The sequence below is a fragment of the Schistocerca cancellata genome, chromosome 11 (genome assembly GCF_023864275.1).
Source record: "Schistocerca cancellata isolate TAMUIC-IGC-003103 chromosome 11, iqSchCanc2.1, whole genome shotgun sequence".
NCBI lineage: Eukaryota > Metazoa > Arthropoda > Insecta > Orthoptera > Acrididae > Schistocerca > Schistocerca cancellata.
The window spans coordinates 10090517-10114157 of NC_064636.1; the positions used below are offsets into that span (position 1 = coordinate 10090517).

Here is a 23641-nt window from a genome sequence, read left to right on the forward strand (position 1 = left end):
GGCCGTTGGTGTAGATCTCTTGGGTTAGTGTCGGCCCAGTAACGGCAATTTTGCTTGTTTACGTATCCGTTAATGTGAAAGTGAGCCTCGTCAGACATCATGATAATCAGGTTTACATCTTCCAATAACTCCAACATCTGTTGGCTAAACTGAAGCCTTTGAAGATGGTCTGTTGGGAGAATCTTCTGTACCAACAGTATTTTATAGGGGTGGAATTTCAGTTCTTCGTTAAGAATCCTTTGAAGGCTCCGACGTGACATTCCAAGAGCTTGAGCACGACGTCTCGTTGATCGACGTGGGCTCGCAGTGACATCGCGTCTCACACGCTCCACGTTCTCAGGCGTTGTTATTGTTGGCGGTCTAGGCGTCCATTTTGGAGCACATGAACCAGTAGTGCGGAAATTATGCACCCAACTCAATATCGTATCTCGCTTAGGAACACTACCGCGAGGTGGGATGTTGAAACGCCGGCGAAAGGCACGCGTCACAGCAACAATTGACTCGTTATTGCGTATGAACTCTTCCACTGCGAAAACACGATGCTCAACGGACCACGTAGCCATCGCGACTGACTGCCAGCCTGCAACTGAAACTTCCCGTCCCCCCCCACCACAGGACGAAGTCGCCGAACACCTGGCTCCCCCCCTCCAGACGTACAGTCCACTTCAAAACCACCCGATCCATCTGCGCCACCCTGTATTAGAAGAATTAGAAATACACACACACACAAAAAAAAAACACCCCAGACTATATCCATAACGAACAAACAGTTAGCTAACACGCCTTTCCTGAAAAATTTCCAAAAATTACTTTCCAGCCTCAAAAGCAAATAATATTAGTACACCTATCTGCAGACCAAGTAGCAAATTTATATGTTACTATGATTCTCATGATGCTAGATGTAATTAAATAGTATACTATTTTACCTATACAGTTCTATAAAAAAACTTTATAATTAATTTAAAAATATCAACTAAAAATTCAATGCCTCTGTACTAGTGTAAAAGGCATTACAACTGTGTAAATGAATATACGATCCTTTCCAAACATAGGACATCGTCGTGAAATGTTACGATATATCATAGCGTCTGTGATATTGATATGTTTGTAAGCTCTTTGTATGTATCAAAACATGTGGTGCATGGTAGAAATCTCCTCAGTGACAAATCTAAAGTGTTCAGTGAGAACAATTTACGTGTGCAACAATAAGAATGCAGTGGGAATGCATTTACATCTGTTGGACGAATGTTATGAAAACAAAAACTCCAAACCGACGTTTCACATAAGTCACATGCAACGAAAATCTGTAACACAACCATCTGAGTGGCGTGTTTATAATTATGTATTATTTATATTTTAGGAAAATTAATCTGTAAAAAACACACAACATGTCATAAAGAAAGCGTGTAATCCGCCTGAGGATGAATAACAACGATTCGAAACTGGTAACAGTGCCCTTTGAATAAAGGAACTGAAAGTAAATTTGTGGCTGGTTACTGTCCTAACACCATCAAAATACTGAATCCTGGATATCATTGGCAACGATTTGTGCAAAATTCTCTGCCAGAGTCTGAGAAATGTGTCTGGGCACGGTTCGGAGACATCCCTGTTTCAGCAATACTGCTATTGGTAAATGACTGCATTTACCAGAAATCATCCTGATGGCTTCCCATACTTTTGTAGAATATGGTGGAACAGTTAATAGAGCCCAGGAACACTCGCCACGACATTTTCTCACTCTCTTCGATTACTCTCCGAGCCTCGGCTCTCGCGAATCTAAAAGCTAGGTGGTTTTCAGCTGTAGGGCAACATTTAAACTGTCGCAGAGCTACATGTCTGTCTCGGATGGCCGAATGGCACTTGTCTGTCCACCAACGTACAGGTCGCCTCCTGAAACGATCCGGGGACTTCGGCACGGATAACTCTGCAGTACAATGGACCACTAACGTGAAGTGGCAGTCCACCCGTTCCTGGACACTGTTGCAATGTTCGAACGTGGCCAGCTGGCTAAACTGCTTCCAGTTAGCCCCGGTGACCACCCACATCGGTGGCTTCTCTTTCAGGTAGTGCTCCATCCAGTAGGTGAATGTGGGGTGGGAAGTGGTCACCAGAACGAAGGATGTCGACGACCTCCCACCGAACGGCACCTGCGAGGGCCGGAGAGCGAGAAGAGAGGTCGACGGCTGAGAATGACCCGGTAGCGGAGCAGAAACGAGAGTACCCGTGTCGAAGCACAGCTCTCGAGTCATCACGAGGCTCTCTGAAACCCGAACCCGAGGGTCCGAAGAGGTCGAGCCCCACAAAATACGGCGGGCACCGAAGTCTCCTAGTAGGAGAAGTGGTCACAGGAGTCATTCTACGAGATCTACGAGAGCCTCAGAGTGTACTGCATCACGTGGAGGTAGGTACGGGGAGCAAACGGTGGACCTCCGACGCCCACGAATTTCGACAAACTGCCCGCAGGTCAGCAGCCGGGGGAAGAGCGAAGGAGTGATGCCCATTACCGACAAAAACAGCAACCTCCCCAGCCTCGACCCTGTCCCCAGTCAGATCATCCTTTCGGTGAGGTGTATAGCCCGTAGCATAGGGGTGTCAGTGGCTTTAAATGCGTTTCTCACAGACACAAGCACACGGGGCATTCCCGCACTAGCGGTTTCAGTCTCTCCCCGTGTTTCCCGAACCCACTAATGTACCCCTGTAATACGGGAGCTAACTATCACGGAGGCTGCACTTTCACTCCTTCTTCCCACCGGGGATGGGAGCTCGTAACAAGCGGAGGCTCAGTCTCGGGGTGAGAACACTGCCCAGTCAGTCCTCGAGCTCCGTCAGTTCTACCAAAGAGTCGAGAGACATCAGATAGTACGACAACGACGTCGTGGACCGTTTAGTTTCAGATTCTGTCGGCGAGAGGCCCTCGGCATTCGATTTTTTGCCCCGAGTAGGTTTCGGGACGATAACCACAGCAACGGTAGTGCCAGTGCTCGACACTGGGCTGGACCGAACGTCAGGGAAAGCAGGAAGATCCCAACATTAGCGACCACAGACTACTCTGACGTTTTGGAAGGAACTCCAGGCTGTGAAGTAACTGCAGGAGCACAAGCGTCAGGGGCCGAATGGTCTTATAAATTGTCTCGACCTCACCGAAGGGAATCGGCGGTTTTTAACCTGCCGTATCTTCCATGCTTCAATGGAGACACAGCAGTTAGCCCCAGTGCAATTCACACATTTTGCAGGAGACGAACATTCGACTCCTTCGTTTGCAGCCTTACCACATTTGCCACGAATGGCTTCTCCCTCGCATATGAGAGTGGTCTGCCCAAATTGCTGGCATTTAAAACGCTGCTCTGGGTCGAGGGCATAGGACCGCACGTTTAAGTGAAGAAAACCTGCCTTAGTACGTTCTAGAAGTTATGTGCTATTAAAAGTAAGGATGAACGAGTCAGATTGAATCAGATTGCCTTCCACAATATTCTGCACATCTACAATGCCTTCTTAGGCACATTTAACTTTCGGGTCTTCTTTAGGGATATGCACCAGGTCTCTGCACGTCACAACAGCTTTACTGTAGTTTAATGGGGCGTGGAGCTCAGTCTCGATGGCATATTACCACAGGTTTTGGCTTTCTGCAGGTTTGTTACTTGTCGGGTACTCGATGTTTCCACCAACAGTGTCCCATTTCACACATGCTAAAGTACCTGCAAGCCCCTCTAAACACTTTTGTTCGAAATTTCCCTCTGGCCAGCCACAAACATTCTGTTACTAAACTCCCTAGATTCCTGAGTCCAGAAGACTGACTACAGAGGCTCTCTTATCTGACTGGGTGTTAGTAGCTACCAGTGGCCCACCCATTCCACTGGGAGGTGGAGGACAAAACTTTGAAGGATCCATCTCGGTCCTGCAAGCACCTAGGGAAATAAAAGTCCACACGGACAGAGCCCGCCTGCCTAGGTAAGCCTCACAACTGATGTGCAGCACGTTCCCCGGAGGATGAATTCTAACAACTTGTCCACCCCCTCCTCGTGCAGCGCACCTTCAGGTTTTTACCATTCTTGCAATCTAGGCAGTCAGAGCCGAAGTACTCCCACAGCTTACTGTGATGGGGGACTGGTGGTGGCTAACAATCCCCATCAAGAAGTCCAAAAATGTGGCAATAATGCCAAAATTTGGTGCTAAGTGATAGAAGACAGCATCTTCTGTAGTTACTAGTGTGTGTGTGTGTGTGTGTGTGTGTGTGTGTGTGTGTGTGTGTGTGTGTGTGTGTGTGTGTGATCTTTTTAATGCAGTAAGTGTTTCAGTGCACAGTTCCAGTTCTATGTAACTCCTATTTCCTCAGATCTTAAACAAGTGCGTATTGGCTCCGAGAGTTAAACTCCTCCGACTTCAAAACGCCATCACTAATGCAGTCTTCACAAGAGCTTTCAAGTGATTTGACAGTATCTGTCATTTTTCATACTGTCTGGGATTTGACATCTCTTTTCAAAAGCCGAGTAATCGTCCAGTATTCTGTAGTTCTCGTTAGTGTTCGTCTAAAATTCCATCTGCTGGACAGAAATGGTGACATTGGCTGCCAACAATACAGGTTCCACATGAAGGTCTGTTTAAAATAACACTGTTTACTAAAAAACAGTAGCTACACTCACAAAATTAAAGTGAACACATTACATCTGGACGTGAGGTGCCGGGCGCCACCCCGACGACGGCAGGGACGGGAGCGCACTCCGACCGAGCACTCTGCTCGCCGGGCCGGCCTGCCACTCGCTGCCGGCCCAGTCCGCACGCGGAGTGCTCTGGACAGCTAGACTGCTGGACTACTCACTACCCGGACAGCTCGCCTCAGCTCCGCTATCTGCTCACCTGCCCGCCGCGCCGCTTGTCCCAGCCGGCGACGATGACGCCCGCGACGAGCGAGTCCCGGTAGTTGTAGCACAGCTCGCGGAACACGTTGGCGGCCGTCTTCACCTGCGGAGGCTCGCCCATCTCCACCCTGCCGACACGTCGGGGATCGTCCGTTACGCGACACACGTCCATATTTCACTGTTTTTGCATTAGCTTTATTTCGTAACATTTACACAAATGTGTTTCCTTCTCCGTTCCCTGTAGAGTTTACGAGAGTCCGAAAATGCGGTACCCTCTCTCGACCCGTGCGGAGTTTTTCCGTTTCGTGCCCCGTGACTTACCTCTCGACACACGACAGCCGAGAGTAACCTCACTGTAGTAACTAAACAAAATGGAATGTTAATGCAGTGTGACCGTACTGCATATTTACTTGTTGTCTGACAGTCAAACATTTTTACACGACTGTCACTTGTTTTGTAATGGGTTCAGTTAACTACCACAATAAGGCTACAACAAATGAGTGTGATTACGTGTCAGTGTGCCGAAATTGTATTCAAATTTTGGAGCTGTTTTGTATGGAGCAGGGTTCAATATACTCACTAACTATCAATTCGCGCACAATGCCAAGTTACTGTCATATTAATGTCGACTGATGGAGAACTTTCAATAACAGTAACTAAAGGATTCCTACTTTACTTATTGTTATCAACTATTCCACATGAATCAACATTAATACAACACAAATTGAAATTTGTGAAAAATTTATTTAGGAACAATGGATTTCGGACAATAGTTTCATTTCATGCGAAGATCATATTATCTAACTGGAAACATACAAAACACGTTTGCAGGGTAATGGAATGACAACATCGAAAATTTCTGTCACAATGGAAATTTCTGTCACAATGGACTGAAAACCAGGCCTCCTGCTTGTTGCGAGCATTCAACTTAACCATTTTGGCTATTTGTGCACGATTCCTGGTCAGACCAAAATTTCCATATGACATCATCCATGTGTCTACAACCCACATTTGTACATTCATTATAAAATTCCTATAATTTTAATTGAAAGATGCTGGCAAGGTTCTATGGGTAAATATGATGCTGCAATGCCTGTACTGTTAAGAGGCATGGTGCAATGTTCCTTCAGACATGCACACACATTGCGTTGTACTTATTAACAAAACAGGCACCACAATATCTTAATTTGAAATGAATCTAAATTCAAACTAAACTTAAATGAAAAGTTCAATTTGGAATCTTATGATATCAAGATTCAAAAACTATGTATTAGTAGTTTATTGTCGAAAAGAAACTGTAGTTGTGACAAAGTAACTGCTGAAAAGTTCAACAGAAGAGAATTAGTCTTTCAGAAGCCTTCGTCTTCCGTATTGTGACTAAGTACAGCCTGCCAAAGCTGACAAAACTGAAGAACGAGACCCCCTCCCTTCCTACATGCACACGGATTCTAATCCTGAAAATTGGAAGCAAAGAAGTGTAGTCAACATGGGCTCTAAAATGCATGCATTAAGAGCTATGAAAACTTTTTCCATCTTTGTTACTGCAAAGCACATCCCATTTGCTGAAGAAGTGATCACAGTTCTTTAAGTACACATTTTAGGGGGCCTGTTTAGTGTGTCCCCAACCCCCCCCTCCCCCCCCTTCTCTCTCTCATGACACCCTGTATATGTTGGCACAGTGCAAGTGTTAACACAGCAGTACATGCTAATGCCGATACTCACTGCATGAAGTCCAGATGGTAGGCAACTATGTCTGCAATGTTCTGAGTGTCAGCCGCAGACCCGGAGCGGCAGCAGTAGATGGTGTCCGTGATGCGCGTCAGCTTGTCGGTGACGCGGTTCGCTATGTATGTACCGGTCGTTGTCCGGGAATCGGCACCGATCACCACTCCGCCATCGTACTCCACGGCCATAATGGACGTCTGCGGCAGAAAGCGCTACGTGAACCTACTGACGACAGCTGGGACAGCCGCGGTCTGTTAACCACTACCAACACCATCTACAAATAACAAACAGCAAATGTGGACACACTGGCTGTAACTAACTGGCTGAGAACAAAAGATTGAAACTGAAGAAAATGCAAAAAAGGTAAGAAATTAAGATTATGATGAGACAACAACAAATATGCCGCAGTGTCCCACAACACCATGCAGCAGAACTCATGAGGCGGCCGCAAGCTCTAATTAGTTGACGGAATGGTGTACTGTCAGAGCAAGGCGACACCAGTGCTCACAGCTGCGATGGCCCCAACTGTCAGCTGACAGGAAATTTCGTGCGCTCTGTGCGCTTTTGAAGTTGCTGGTACACTGAGGGAAGCAAACTTTAAGATAATGTTATACAGAGGGAAGAGAATGGAGATATGACACTGCAGGAAGAATCTGAAAGACTTAAGACACAGAATACGGAACATCCCTCAGAATTATCAATGTCCTCTGGAGAAACAGCAATGACAAAACTATTCCAGCTGGTCTCCTCATTTTTTCTACAGCTGTGAGATTGGCAGAGCAAATTTTACATCAATATTCTCTGTTTGCTGTTTCACTCTGTAACAAATATAACATGATTAAACAGGAAAAGTTACACCAAAGTACTTTAACACTCACCATTTATTTTAGCAAATATGGTGTAACAACTTGAGTGCACCTCTCTGTAGCCACTCAACTTCAAAATTACCAGGGCAAGACAAATTAGGTCTGTCTGCAGTCAATTTGAGAGAATTGAAAATGAGAGAGTAGTAGTGAGAAAACTGTTCAATTGAGCATTTAATCTGTAATGAAGTTTACCAGAGACAAAAATATTGTGAAAATTATGTATGAAACAAAATAAACTGACAGATATACAGGGTGATTCAAAAAGAATACCACAACTTTAGGAATTTAAAACTCTGCAACGACAAAAGGCAGAGCTAAGCACTATCTGTCGGCGAATTAACAGAGCTATAAAGTTTCATTTAGTTGTACATTTGTTCGCTTGAGGCGCTGTTGACTAGGCATCAGCGTCAGTTGATGCTAAGATGGCGACCACTCAACAGAAAGCTTTTTGTGTTATTGAGTACGGCAGAAGTGAATCGACGACAATTGTTCAGCGTGCATTTCGAACGACGTATGGTGTTAAACCTCCTGATAGGTGGTGTATTAAACGTTGGTATAAACAGTTTACAGAGAATGGGTGTTTGTGCAAAGGGAAAAGTTCTGGACGGCCGAGAATGAATGATGAAAATGTAGCACGCATCCAGCAAGCATTTGTTCGCAGCCCAGGAAAATCGACTCGCAGAGCTAGCAGAGAGCTGCAAATTCCACAATCATGGATGGAGCGCCACCACATTGGCACTTATCTGTCCGTAACTACCTGAACGTCAACTACCCGAGGCGATGGATCGGCCGCCAGGCAGCCCGTGACAGAGCACTTCATCACTGGCCTGCAAGAAGCCCTGATCTTACCCCCTGCGATTTTTTCTTATGGGGGTATGTTAAGGATATGGTGTTTCGGTCACCTCTCCCAGCCACCATTGATGATTTGAAACGAGAAATAACAGCAGCTATCCAAACTGTTACGCCTGATATGCTACAGAGAGTGTGGAACGAGTTGGAGTATCGGGTTGATATTGCTCGAGTGTGTGGAGGGGGCCATACTGAACATCTCTGAACTTGTTTTTGAGTGAAAAAAAAAAACCTTTTTAAATACTCTTTGTAATGATGTATAACAGAAGGTTATATTATGTTTCTTTCATTAAATACACATTTTTAAAGTTGTGGTATTCTTTTTGAATCACCCTGTATATTGCAGTATGTAAGTTATGTACAATCACACTTTAAGAATGTAATAATTTCAATTCCAAAAAAAAGATAGGTTTTGCCAGGAACAAATAAAGACCAAATCACCAGTCAAACAGGTGTAAAATATTACCAAAAATCATTTATGGAAGAATGGGAAGACTCGTAGGAGAAGGCAATAGAGGAAATCAGTGTAGGTTCTGGAGAAACACGTGAGCATTCTTGGAAAACTCACCCTACAACTTATCTTAGGAGATAAGTTGAAAAAAGACAAACCTATATTTAATGCATTTGTCAATTTAGAAAGGGAATATTAGGCAATGTCAGACAAACTGCTTACAGGAATACGGTACAAGATGAACTGGCAGCTTTGAGAGACCAAATACGGAAGACAGCAAGCATGGGGTAACACGATCCTACAGTGTAACATCTATCACTTTTAACCACTTAAGGTCGATGAAAGATGTCCACGGAATTTTATGTAAATTGGAGGTGGAGAGAGGACGAAAGGAAAAGGGGAGGGGAGGGATCACTGCTGCCAGCTGCATTGGGGTATTACGCGGAATCAGTGGTGACGACTGCAAATTTGTAGAAGATCAGGATTCAAACCTGGGATCTCCTGCTCACTAGGTAGGTGTCGTAACCGCTGTGCCATCCGGGACACAGTGTTACCGCAATTGCACGGACTACCTCGGCTCGCCTCACTTTAATCCACACTCCCATCGAACGCCACCTATCCACAGGACGTGTCCGAAAGCGCACACACGCCACACATTCGTACAATTTGGTAGGCACAGCTGGGCAATGAATCCACCTTCTTCAGTGCATATGTACAAATATATCTGACCTCCCGTGGAAATATCGGAAGAGCGAATACGGAGGAGACGGACATAGGCTACAGATAGGTAGCATTCGATGGGAGAGTGGCTTGGCTGTGAGGCGGGCCCAGATAGTCCGTGTAGTTGTGATAACACTGTGCACCTGCCTAGTAAACACGAGACTCCTGGTTTGAATCCCGGTCCAGTACACACTTTCACTCATCTCCACTGATTCCGCATAACGTTCCGACACAGCTGACAGCAATGATCCCTCCCCTTTCCTTTCCTTTCTTCCCCCTCCACTTTCAATTTACATATAATTGTACAACAGCTACAGATTCTGCACGATGCCCGACATGTCTGAAAGGACAGACACCGTACATTCATTCACATAATGTGCGTGGACACTGAAGACATAGTTTAGGTATTAAGTGCGGAATATCCTGCTGTGTGCACCCTCATTTGACCTGGGTGCTAACATCGACAAGGCGCGATGGCGAATGTGTGTCTCCACCTGCTGTGGAGACCGACTTACGCTTCGGTGTCGTGGCTCGGCAGTGCCTCTGAAGCCACGGAGCAAAACGCACTGACGATGATAATGTCGGTGGCAAAAAAAACAGAAACATCATTATGAGAACTCATTTGGTAATGTGCCATTCTATAATGTAAAAGAAGTACACGAATATATGTTGTGCTCTGTTACAAGTTATGAAATAACAGAGCTCTGTTCACCCATCTTAACTGGAGCTGTAGATTAAAAAACATCAGGTGTAAAATACAGAAGAGTTACCGCAAAGCCGTTTACGACATTTAGTGACTGACAGATCGGAGCTCTTTCGCCACCCGCCCCACTGCAGAAGGTGCACGAGTCACACGTCGGTCTAGTGGCACTGCACAGTAGGTCCACAGAAGTAGCTAACTTCAGGAAGGGTGTCCACAAGTTGTTTATAAAATAGAGTTAGCAGACAGGCATTCGGGTGATAGGTCTTAAACGGAGTGGAACACATCAATTAAAAAACTTTCCACCTGTAGAAACTATACAGGGTATTACGTGGGTGAGAATGAGATTGACACAAAATGCAAAATGGCCAAGCAGGAATGGCTAGTGGACAAATGCAGAGCTGTAGAAAAAAACACACACACACACACACACACACACACACACACACACACACACACACACACACACACACACACACAATTTGCTGCCTACAGGAAAGAATGGAAAGCCTAGAAGTGCAAGGAATATACAGAAGGCCTGTGTAAGGGAAACAAATCTGAGAACAATATTATAGATACAGAACATGAAGTAGATTAAGATGATGTGAGATACGATACTGTGAATTTGACAGTGTGCTGAAAGTCTTAACGAGGTCCCCTGAAGCAGATCACATCCCCTTCCCAGTTATTCCAATTGGTGTATACCCTTGCAGACTTCAGAAAGGTAATAATTCCAATTCCAAGGAAGACAGGTCCTAACGTGTTAATATTGCCAAACCATCTGTATAGTAAATCATCACTGCAAAATATTGACACAATTTGCTTGCAGAAGAATGGGAAAACTGGTAGAAGCCAATCTGAGGGAAAATCAGTTTGGGTTCTAGAGAAATGTAGGAGCACTCGAGGCAATACTGACACTACGACTTATCCTAGAAGACAGGTAAAGGAAAGGCTAACCTGCATTTGTTGACTTAGACAAGGCTTCTGATAATGTTGACTGGAGTACACTTTTTGACAGTTTGAAGGCATCAGGCCTAAAGAAAAGGCAACAATAAATATTTACAACTTGTGCAGAAACCAGACTGCAGTTCCAACAGTTGTAGGACGTGAAAGGGGAGCAGTGGTTGAGAAGGGAGTGAGACAGGGTTGTAGCCTGTGCATGATGATATTCAGTCTACACACTTGCCAAGCTGTGAAGGAAACTGACAAGAAATTTGGAAAGGGAATTAAAGTTCAGGAAGAAGAAATAAAAACTTTTAGATTTGTCGACAGCATTGTAACCGTGAAAGAGATGGCAGAGGGCTTTAAAGAGCAGCTCAACAGCACAGATAGTGCCTCAACAGAGATTAACCAGTGGAGATACACAAGCAAAGCATGGGCAATGGAATGTAGTCAAATAAGGCCGTGCTGAAGGAATTAGATTAAGAAATGATACACTGGGACAAGGAGATTAATTTTGAACACCAAATAAAATGCATACTTGCAGTAGCAAGAAAAGTTTTCCTGGGGGGTGGGGGGGGAAAATAAAAAAAACAACATTACATATAAATTCAAGTGTAAATTGACCGCTCTCTAATATCTCTGAGTGTACCTACTCCTCCCTTTGTAGTGCCACGAAACACACTTTCCTCCTCATTCAGTTGACACCTCTTAATTCCTCAGTCTAGGTATCTGTAAAAACTCCCCAAAATTTGAATTTATATTTGACATTCTTTTCAAAAAATCCTTTCTTGCTAATTTTAGTGCCATCTTCTAATCTGCTTCCCTCAGTACCACCTGGTTTCATTCAACTAAATTCCATTCTTCATTTTGCTTTTTGTTGACAGTCATATTAATGCACGAACACAATAGGCCAACAAATGATAACTGACTGCTTCACTGCTCGAGGTCTACTCAGTTTGTGTACGGCTGGCAAATTGGAGGTGACGAAGCAGTTGACCTCGGTTATGGTTTGTACTGCCAGCAGTAACATTAAAAGCATTGGCAGAGGGTTGGCCTTGCGATCACTCTCCTACTGTGGATGCCAGTACAAATGTTAACTGGCTCAGCAGTGATTTGCCATGTGTGTTACCCGATGAGTGGAAAAGTACTGGAGTATGGAATGCAATACGTAGACAGCATTAAAGCTCTCAGAACTTTATAATGAACAGAAATGTTTAAGGAATGCTACAAACCATGGATTTAAAAACAAACTGAAAATAGAGACTTGAAGGGAAATAAGGAAGCCGTTACAAATTAATGTGCATGATGTGAAAAAGAAAATTAAATCTTTGTTGGTATCTTTTCGCTGTAAACATTTGTAGGATATTCCTGTAAACTTTAAATTATATCTGAACAATCTTCAGGTAAAATCTTGCATACAGATTTATTTTATACCTGTATTTCAGAGATATTTACCTTAAGCTGGCATATGAACCCCCAGTAGCTAAATATCTCACAGCAAACATTAATCTCTCCTCTGCAGGTACTTCTCTCCTACAAGAGGCGCAATCTTTATAAATTTTAGGGCATACACAATTCAAAATCTGTAGCATTCATTTGGGGAAAAATTTATGAAAATAGCCCATATTCCAATTCAGCTTTAACATCAGACAGTCTTGTCCCACCACATTGCTCCTCAATTTTTGAAAGTGAGGTCATCCACCAGTTTTATTTCTTCTTGTTTTTTGATGATCAGTTTCTTTCAGTAAAAGAAATGTCATACATGCAACAACTGCTGAATCATCCTAATTCCTCAAAATATCAGCTGGTCAAATTGTAATTAAAACAACTTTATAGCAATAACAAAAAGGGAGCAATCTCATCAGGTTATTAGAGCCAATTGAGATTCCACACAGCCGAATCCCTTGGCTCCCACACCTCTATTTGGAGGGGATGAGGGGCCAAACACCTAAACATTGGTGACCAACATTCGGCCAAATTCACTGGCTGTCACTTGTTAACCTAGTCAGTACACACCTGAGAAATTTCTTTTCAAGGAACTATTCGTATTGTTTGACTGAGCTTTCAAGTCCTTTGCCCCATGACAGAATCACAGTGTTATCAGCAAACCTCACATTTCAATGTACAGGTTCACTAATATGAGGGAGAAGCTACAACCCTACCTCACACTCTTCTTATTCACTGCTTCTCTCACATCATTAAGACCATTGGGGGTCGGGTTGTTTGGGGAAAGAGACCAAACAGCCAGGTCATCGGTCTCATCGGATTAGGGAAGGAAGTCGGCCATGCCCTTTCAAAGGGACCATCCCAGCACCGTTAAAACTGCCGTTGCGTTTCAGACTAAGTGGTAGATTTGCATAACACCAAGTGTATAACATACATGCTGCAGTTCTCATAAATCATTCACCTATCTCAGATTAATAGTGTTTAAAGCAATAAGGGTTATGCCTGGACTTCAGAAATTAAGTTACACCTGCCTTCCCCTCTTGAGACCACTGCATACTGACAGAGGCACACTGTCAGCAAAGGGTACGTGTTCTGGTTCTCCTGCCAACATAATTCCGCTGCGGTATTAATAACTGGTGCATCACATGTGAGTGAAATGGCATGGCAACTGAAAAGTTTGGAGATGGTTTAATTATGTGGGACATACAATTCTAGATTGCACACGGATTCACCATAAGATTCTGGCAATATATGGGCCAACTGCAAAATCGCATCCAAAAGTAACGAAACTATGTCAATTTGACAGAGGATGCACTGACATAGATGATGCTAAGCGTGAAGTACAGATCTTGCACTACGTGATTTCCACGTTTTTAGCAAGCTGAAACTACATCTGGGAAGGAGGGATATTTTCCAACTACAAGTACATTCACAAAGCAGTTCTCAAATGTGTGCGTTTGATAGCAGGAATTTCTTCCATTGAGGAATGAAATGACTGGTGGAGTGTTCCAACTGTCATTTACACGGACTTGGTGACTGTGTGCTGTATGTCATGTATCTGTGTCACTTAGAAATTGTGTAGTGCACCATTCAATGAAAGTTCTTTGGCTATCCACAGTAATCTGTACAGTACTTTTCAAAGTTCCTCATACAAAACGGAGGGGAACGGACAGTTTCCACTATTAATACTCATTCTGCAATTGCCAGCCACTTGTCTCCTACCACTCCTCCTCCAGTACATCTTCCCCTATCAGTTGACACAATTGCTTCCCATTTGCTAGCAATATTTTTTTATCTTCTCTGTTAGCAGATTACGTAGTAAAGGATACCAGTAGTCCTATCATTGTGTCTGCAACTCGATGCTTCCTCTATACAGTGAGTAGCAATCTGTCCTTTCCATATTATTGTTAGGTTGGAAAATGATAGTTTTACTGTAAGTTGGTGAAGCCAACATATTTGAATATAAAAAGACCATGCAAAAGTTACAGGTAGAGCCCCCTTGTATTTTTCGTAATTTATATACGATATACTTAAATACATGTCTTCAAACTTGTAGCGTTGGCCATTATCTGATAGAAATTTTCTGAATATATCTTGTAGTTTTAGTTTTATAACAAAAAACATGTTAGATATGTGAACTTAAGACATTGCCCTAGGCTGCAAGTCAATCTATCACCACAACCTCTCTTTCACAGTCATTGGTTCCACCAACTTTAGTGACATCATCTACCAACCAGACCTAGCTCTCAGGCTATGCTATTAATCATTCTGTCACCATATCATAGATTTTAGTGGTGGTGTCCACTATCACCCTCTAACCACAGACAATCCTGAACCGCTGCACTGCATAACAGGCAAAATTACTGGTGCATGTATCTTCAACTGTGAACAATGAAATTATGGATGATAGGGTGAGGGTTGCACTAAGCCACTATTACCAGCAAAAACCTCATTTTAAAAGGCTACAATAGGAACCTTACTTTACTGTGCAAGCTTGGTCCTGATCTGTAATGAAACGGGTCTGAAGATTCGCATATGTCACTGTTAACAGTATGGAGTCAAAAGGATTTATTCAGTTATTATGTAGTTACCAAGTTTCAGCATACCTAATGGTATATTTTTACAGTTTTACAATTACACCTAATAACTTTTCAAAACTGAAACAAAAGCAGTAGACTGTAAAAAGAACGATTATTTACACATCAGAAACTGAAATCCATCATTTTCTTCTTAGCACAATTAACTGGTACATATATGTCTTTCATGTAAAAGGATGGAAAATTAACTTTAATAATGACAGAATGCTAAGAAGAATTATGTATTTTAAGATGTCGCACGGACTGTCGTGGTTTCAATTCCAGCAATTGGTTTTTACTCTTCACCTTCTAGCCATCAGTAACACGATGTAATTACATACAAGGACAAGAAAAAATAATGAAAGGGTACACTGAATCAATAATATTTAAAAGTCAAGTAGTGTTACTTCGAGAGTGAGTCAGCATACAAACGATCTTTAAGAGTTCCTTAATTTGTACTTGTTCTGAAAACTATTACTTACTCCTGTCATATGTTCAGCGTTCATCCAGTCCTCATCCATCGGACCTGCACGAATACTTTCCACGGGATATTTCATAGTTCCTACAGATGCCATTATTTTGCAGCACGAAAGCTCTTCCTTCAAGTCTTATCACGTTTCTTCAACTCACTCAGACAACAGACAGTCTACCGAAAGGACGCTGTTCAAAGATTTGCCATACGATTAACATAAAACTTTCCTGTGTAGCACAGTAAAAAAAAACGAAGCTTATCTTACGGGAATACATAAGATCAAAATCGGAAGGGTGTAATTCAGTGGTCTACTCTATGAACCAAATCTTGATTATGACGCCTTTAATAATTTCGCTTTCGCGAATACGATATCTTAAGTTAGTAGGGAAGGTTAACTTAACCTCTTTGGTTGCGCATATCTGTCGATGCCTCGATGGCGTTTCGATGGATACTCTTTGCACTTACCTTGTGTCAAATCAATGGGGTGGAATGCACCTTTACACTAAGTGAGGTTAAAGTAGACAGTGGTTTGTTATGATGCGTGAAGCAGAAGGAGATAGCTTTCTACATACCGAAGAATGTTCCCAAAAGGTAGTCACATAGGTTACTCATTTATATGACAGCGGTCTGGCCGTAAAAATTGTACTGATGGCTTATGGTGTTCAGCAAAAAATTACACGTATTCGACGATTCTTTGCATCATTTCTCTAGTACCAGGCAATACACAAAGACCATTCCAATAGCAATGCCCGAAACACTGCTTAATAAATATTGTTACACAAATACGTCCAGATGCAAAACATGAGTGGTAGATCGATTGTCCGATAAACAAAATATAATGCAGGTCATTTAAAGCTAATTCACTGTCATTAAACTTTGAGAAGACGCACTATATGCAGTTCATAACCAGTAAGAGATTTCCTTCCAGCATAACATATGAAGACATGCAGATCGAAGAGGTTGACAGTGTTAAATTTCTGGGATTGCAAATCGATAATACATTCAGTTGGGAAGAGCATACCACAAAATTGCTTAAGCGCCTAAATGTCTGTATTTGCCGTGAGAATGTTGTCAGATGTAGGAGGTATAAATATAAAAAAGACTTGCCTACTTAGCTTACTTTCATTCTATTATGTCATATGGGATCGTATTCTGGTGCAACTCGTCAAATCGAGCAAAAGTTTATAGAGTACAAAAGCGTGTGATAAAAATCATTTGTGGTGTAAGTTCAAGAACATCTTGTAGAAACCTGTTCACGGAACTTTGTATTTTAACCACTGTTTTTCAGTATATTTATTCCTTAATGAAATTTGTTGCAAGTAATACATCTCTATTTCCAACCAATAGGTCAATACATAGTATCAATATTAGGAATAAGAACAATCTACATAAAGACCTAAAATCACTTACCTTGGTACAAAAAGGGGTCCAATATTCAGGAACACACATTTTCAATAAAATGCCAACAACCATTAAAAACTTGGTTTCAGATAAAGCACGGTTTAAACAGAGTTTGAAAGTCTTTTTGATAGGCAAGTCCTTCTATGCCATTGATGAATATCTTAACAGAAACTGTTAAGCCAGCTTAAGTAAAAATGTTAGATTTCAGTTTTGACAACACTTGGTCACAACAGTCAAGCTTAGGTATTTTGTGTATGATAAATTTATTAATAGTGCATAAGTGTTTCATTCTGACAGCGTGTTAATTCTGTAAATATTAGCTGTTCCAGTTTACTGCATTGTATTAACCTATTTCAACTATCTCCTGACAAATGATCAGTTTAGTAGGTAATTATTATATTAAAATGTTTTATGTTTTTATGTTATACTTTCTGATATGTTCCACACCCACGAGAATCATCTCATTTTTTGGGTCTATGGAACGAAAACGGTATCTAATCAAATCTAACTCTGTTGATATGTTGAGTGAATATGTTGTTCTATGTGCAAGGGTATGGAAGACCAGATTACGGGTAAACATTGCGGTTTTTGTGTCAGAAAGGTAGTGCGTTTCTCAAATTGTTTAAAATGCTAGAAACAACCCAAACGCTAATTTAGTTATCTTTCTACTATTTAACGTAATTGTATACTGGACGTGAAATACGATACCGTATATAAATTTCTACAAATGTCAGAATATTTGACTTACATGAAAAGAAAGGAAACGTGGCCTGGATTCAACAAGAATGGGGCAGCGAATGATTACTTAAACATCTGTCATAGTTTATATGCAAAATAAGTAATTTACATTTCAGTCACTCCCCTTTTCCAATAAATTTTTTGTTAGAGAAGATAAATGATAGCCCATGCCATTGTGTATCTGCTGCTTTTATATTCTCTTTTATGCACAGTTATTTGCATTACTAAATCCACAGATCGAAGGTGTCTTCAGATTTTTGGTGTCGCATTGTACTGAGTAATAAAACGTGGATGTTAGAAAGTCTACATCACTACCAAGTGATATTTTAAAGTGGTGTAGATTATGGCACATTGTTTTAAATGTTCAGATTTGTAAAATTGTAAAATTCAAAAATTACATGACTACACAATCAGTAAGCCAAAACTGAAATTGGGTAACTTGTGCAGAAACCATTTCGTAACAGTTTGTAGGGCCATGAAGTGGAAAGATCATGCAGGATGAGTTGCAGGGCTAGGAAGTGGCAGACTTTGGTCTAGGAAAATGCAATTAGTCTGCAAAGGAAATTGCTTACAAGACACTTGTAACTTACCCAGGAATACTGCTGCACTGGGTGAGACTTGTACCTACAAGGGCTAACAGGGCATATTAAAGCCAGCATAAATGGATACAAGTGCAAAAACCTTACAAACTTCAGAGAACCATACTAAATAAGGACTCTGTGAATATAATACAGCTTCTTATCTATGACATCTGCAGGTACTCGGAAGACAACAGAGACTAATTACAGCATGTCCAGACCTATTAAAGTGCTCACTTTGGAAGTGCACCACACACAAAGGGAATCTATTAAATCCAAATATCTGCCACAGTGGGGTGTAGCCTACTGTTTGCAGAGCATGTATGTAGTTCCAGAACTTATTCACATTGACAGCATCTGTGTTTCATTACGCAACTATAATCAAAACTGTCCACTGTTCCTTACACGTAAGTTAATTTCACAATTTAGGAGAGTGTATTGATGCAGCGAACTGGTGGCACTCGTAAAGGCACGAGCTGTTTTACCTCTTTTGGAAGGACGTTGGAAGTGATTGTTGCAGTACACTACTAGTTATATGTTCCTTATATTATTTTCAAGATTTCCAACAGAGTGATGTGGTTTGTCAGTGTACATGCTAGATCATGCTCTCACTTGATCCTGATGCTTCATCCCAGAGCCAGACATTGTTAACATTCAGATGTTGTAGCACCTTTCTCTTGTGGGCAAGCACTTTCTGCTTCGGACGTACAACGACATCTGGGCAGAGGGCACATTTCCCAGACAACGATGTGAAGCCACTGTCATACCCATACCTGAGCCCGGTATGGACAAACATCTTTCTTCTAGCTAGTGCCCCATTTCTCTCGCCACCTGTGTTTTCGAGGTGACGGGACATATGATTGGTGCCCGGCTGGTACGGTGTCTCAAGTCACGCAATTTACTTTCCACTGCACAGTGGGATTTAGTGTGTGCTGTTCTGCAGTTGACTGTGTTGTCACTTTGTCCACTTGTGTCATGAATGGTTTTCTGTGGAAATCCCAGACTGTAGCCACGTTTTTCAATTTAGAGAAAGCCTACGGGACCTGCCGGAGGACTGGTATTTTCTGTACACTCTAAATGTGGGGCTTCTGTGGCCGCCTGTGCCTTTTCCTTTAGGAATGTTTAAAAGACTGAGTTTTTGAGGAACTTGTCGGACACCTTAATCCAGAAAACCGTGTGCCTCAGGGTTCTGTCCTGAGTGTCATCCCCTTTGCTATTGCCGTTAATCCTATAATGGCCAGTCTTCTGCTGGGCATCTCTGGCTCCCTTTTCTTTTACAATTTTGCCATCTGTTACAGTTTCCACGGACCTGTCTCACTGAGTGGGATCTTCGGCGATGTCTGTCATCTTTACTCGTGTAGCATAGACAGAGGCTTTCGTTTTTCTTCTGACAAAACTGTTTGTATGAATTTCTGGTGGCACAATTCATTTCTTCCACTGTCTTTACATGTTGGGCCTGTTGCTGTTCTGTTTGTTGAAACAGTGAAATTCCTGGGGCTTTTGCTTGATGGGAAACTTTCTCGGGCCACCTACTTTTCTTACCCGGCAGCCCTCTGTACACGGTCCCTCGACGTCCTACGTATCCTCGATGGTACTTCCTGGGGAGCAGATGAAACTGCCCTCCTCCGTTTGTACCGATCCCTCGTCCGTTCGAAACTAGACTGGGGGTGTTTAGTTTACGCATCCGCACGTCCGTCCTCTTTACGCCGTCTCGGTACTATCCACCGTCGTGGCATCCGTTCGGCCACTGGTGCCTTTTACACTAGCCCGATTGAGGGTCCGTATGCAGGAGTTGCAGAACAACTGCCGTCCTACTGCCGTGACTTTCTCCTCGGCAGATGCGCGTGCAGTCTGTCACGCTTGGCCACCCGTCCTGCGCCTTTCCCTTCGACAACTCCTTCGATCGCCAGTATGCGGCGCATCCCTCTTCTGTTCCTCCTGGACTTCACTTTCGGATCTTGCTCCGGCAGCTCAACTTGGTGCTACCTGCAACTTTGAGTGGGTACGTGCCCTTCACCACCTCGGATTCGTGCGGTGGCCCGTGTTCACCTCGGCCTTTGTTCGCTTCTTAAGGTTACTGCACCAGCTGTGCGGTATCACCTTCAGTTTCACGACCTTCTCCCAGAACTTCACAATAGTACCTTTCTGTAAACTGGTGCCTCCTGGATTGAACGTGTGCCTTTGTCATTGGCACCTACATTTTTTGGTATCGGCTTTCGGAACACTGCCGAGTATTTACAGCAGAGCTCTTCACCCTGTATCGGGCCTCAGAATACATCCTTTGACACAGGCTTTTCTCTCTCGGCGCCCTTCAAAGCCACGCTGTGATGTGCACTGTCCCTCACTCAGTGCAACTCGTCCTGGAAAGCTATCACTTGCTCACTCTTGATAGCGTCACTGTGGTGTTTGTGGGATCTCGGCCGCCGACACTGTTGCCGAGGCTGCAGTCCTCGTACCTCGGCCCGCTAGTTCTCACATTCCCTCCGACGATCTCTGTGTTGCTGTCAGTTAGCAGGTGGTGTCACTTTGGTTTCACCGCTGGTCCTCCCTTTATGCAAACAAGCTCTGGGCTACTAAGCATCTCCCAGCAGCTACTTCCTCTTGACCCTTCTCGCTGTGAGGAGATTGTTTTAGCTAGGTTGTATATCAGGTAATGTCTTTTTAGCTGTCGCCATTCCTTAAGTGGCCCTCGGCCACCACTTTGTACTCGTTGTGCTCGTACTTTGATGGTCTGCCATTTCCTGACAGAAAGCCATGTTTTTAACCACTTGTTTATGTTTGCCATCTGATTATCGGCCATTTTAATGAACGACGCGTCGGCTGTTGACCCTGTTTTACTTTTTATCTGTCATAGCAATATGGCAAAGGCTATTTTATTTTTAGTTAATGACCACTGTTTTTCTATGGCATATTTTATAGACCTTTCTTAAAGTTCCTGTTTTTAGCTGTATTCTCTTCCATCGATTGGGATTAACGTGTAGTTGTGTTTTTAACTCTTCTCTTTGTCTTTGTGTAATACAGTTGTGATGTGGGCACGTATGACGTTAGTTGTTTTTGCGCCCTTAACTAAAACAAACAGTTTACATGCTGTGTGTAGATTTGATTGTGAGTGTTGCTACAGCTTTCCAGGTGGAATATGGGCTTAAATTTAGTAACAACGGGAATATTTGTATCGAATGCCAGTCACTTTGTTAGCGATACTCCTAAGTTTGACCTTTTATAACTAAACAGTTGTTAATAAAAAATGATCTGTGGGGCAGATAATGATACCCAGAAGAAATCGTGGGTTAGTTGAAATCCTCAGCACTGCATTGGCAACTGTGAGCAAAGTTGTAGCCTTTTGACCTAACGTAGACCTCAGATTTCACTACAGGTCACCATGGCCTCGTCATAGGACAAACCCGACATGTGGCATGGTAGGTGCATTGACCCAGTTGACCTGAAATTATTTGAGGCTAGATTTGAAATGTACTTGGTTACCTGTAATATGTTTTGGACAATGATCTTTTGTGGATGTATACTGAATGCCTTCTTGTGCATAGCTTTGGGTATCTTTCTCCTCAAATTGGGAAAAGTTTCATTTGCAGGCATACATACTTTGATGAAGCAGTTGAAGAGGTTTCTTTTAGACAGTTGTGGGTTTATCTGTTTCTCATAAATTCCATCATGAAGAGGTTTTATGTTACTGTCAGTACCTTCTTTTACACAATTTATACTCATTCTTTTTAAGTTACTAATAAGTGAAAATATGTAGGTGCACAAGTGATTTGATTTTCCAGAGCTGACATTGGAGAACTTAACTGCTCAGGTCACACAGTAATGTAGTTCTTCCTGTCCATGTTTTCATCAGCACATATACTCAAAGATTTAGAAACTGCTACCCTTTGTGCTAATTCCTGTGGGAGTGCAACATTAATTATTGTCATTACTCTATTTGATGTACAGAGTTGAATAAACAGTGATTTCTAAGAACTAATGGGGGTTCAGTTTCCAGAGAGACACTTAGTGATTCTTTGCTCGTCCCATCCAGGCGACCATCTCTGCTCTGTACACTATGTGGCAGGTTTTCAATGTGTATTGGGAGTAGGTGGGGGTGGAACCAGAGGTGTATGCTTTAAAACTGCCTTTTTGATCCAACCCCGGTCACAGAATTTAGGCATTTGAAATTTTGTGAGGTGTTTCCGAGTGTCCACTTTGACTTTCATCTGTTACAGTCGATATGTGGTTTAAAGTGGCACACCGTCATGCCCGTACCATCTGCAAATTGCTGTTATCTGCCCTAGTCGAAAGTAAGTCAGTAACAAATATTGAGCAGAGAATCAGTTCTACCGCAGAAACTCTGCAGACGACCCCCTGTCACCCCTCCCTGTTCTCTCGTCCACGCATCGTTTCCTGTCAGTTGCGTCAGAGTGGGGTCCGTTATAATATGTGGAATGGCTACAGTTATGTGTTAGCATACAGAAACTGCCTGCTTCTGTAAACTATACTGACATCAAATTGTGACCAGTGTTAATACACCCACTTTGTTAACTTTACGCACGCGCGCGCGCACACACACACACACACACACACACACACACACACACACACACACACACAAAAACTACGAAACAAATTAGTAGCATTAGGGATTACCAGTGGACCCCTGATTCCTTAAAGAATCAAAGTGGAATGCTAAGACAGCTTCAAAGTTCTGATTACTTTACAAAAGAGTTGATGCATTTTGTAGTAGACATTAAACATGCAAGTGAGAAAAAGTTTGGAAAGTGTTTGAAATTATATATATAATTTGTCTGAAGTCACTAAGTGCTCGTAATAGCAGACACTGGATGAGTACAGTCTGAGTAATTTGTCCTCTCTCAAGAGGAAAAGCTTTTTTTTCGCAAATACCAATGTGGGAGTCGTATCTCCTGAACTGTGTGTCGTACAGTGATAAGTTGTGCAGGCATAGTCTATGGTATTTGTGGATGCTTTCTGCAAAATTTGTTACCAAAAGTTGTTAGTAAAGAAGTAGTACAGTAATCTTCTTCCTTCATCATTTCCCGAAACGGATGTCAGCGAGAAAGTTTCTTAAACATTTGAAGTTATGGGTAAAGTTTATCCCTGTGAAGTACTAGACGAATCCAGGCTGGGTATTTGCACAATGTGAATTCCACTACCTCAGAGCGTAACACAGTTTCTAGTGGTAATACGTGTGTCACTGTGTTAAACCTTCCACCTCTTAATGAGTCAATTATGACAGCATTTTGAAACTGAAAATTCATATAATAATTATGAGGTACTGAAAATAAAACAGAGGGTGATGTGCAGCTGAGCTAGTG

The 23641-nt window shown here is 42.6% G+C and overlaps 2 protein-coding genes across 2 annotated transcripts in view; one reads left to right on the forward strand and one right to left on the reverse strand.

The window, feature by feature from the left end:
* The window catches only part of LOC126108545 (proteasome subunit beta type-6-like), a 40773-nt gene extending 24982 nt beyond the window's left edge, over positions 1-15791 (reverse strand). The window contains exons 1-3 of the mRNA XM_049913832.1: positions 15614-15791; positions 6579-6778; positions 4855-4984 (exon numbers count right to left, since the gene is read on the reverse strand). Coding sequence (XP_049769789.1) covers positions 4855-4984; positions 6579-6778; positions 15614-15706 — 423 coding nt within the window. The 5' untranslated portion in view covers positions 15707-15791. The remainder of the gene's footprint in view (positions 1-4854; positions 4985-6578; positions 6779-15613) is intronic.
* A 265-nt stretch (positions 15792-16056) lies between these two features.
* Positions 16057-23641, forward strand: part of LOC126108816 (oocyte zinc finger protein XlCOF6.1-like) — a gene marked incomplete in the record, with an annotated part of 79397 nt that continues 71812 nt past the window's right edge. Inside the window, 1 exon segment of the mRNA XM_049914180.1 lies at positions 16057-16194. Coding sequence (XP_049770137.1) covers positions 16138-16194 — 57 coding nt within the window.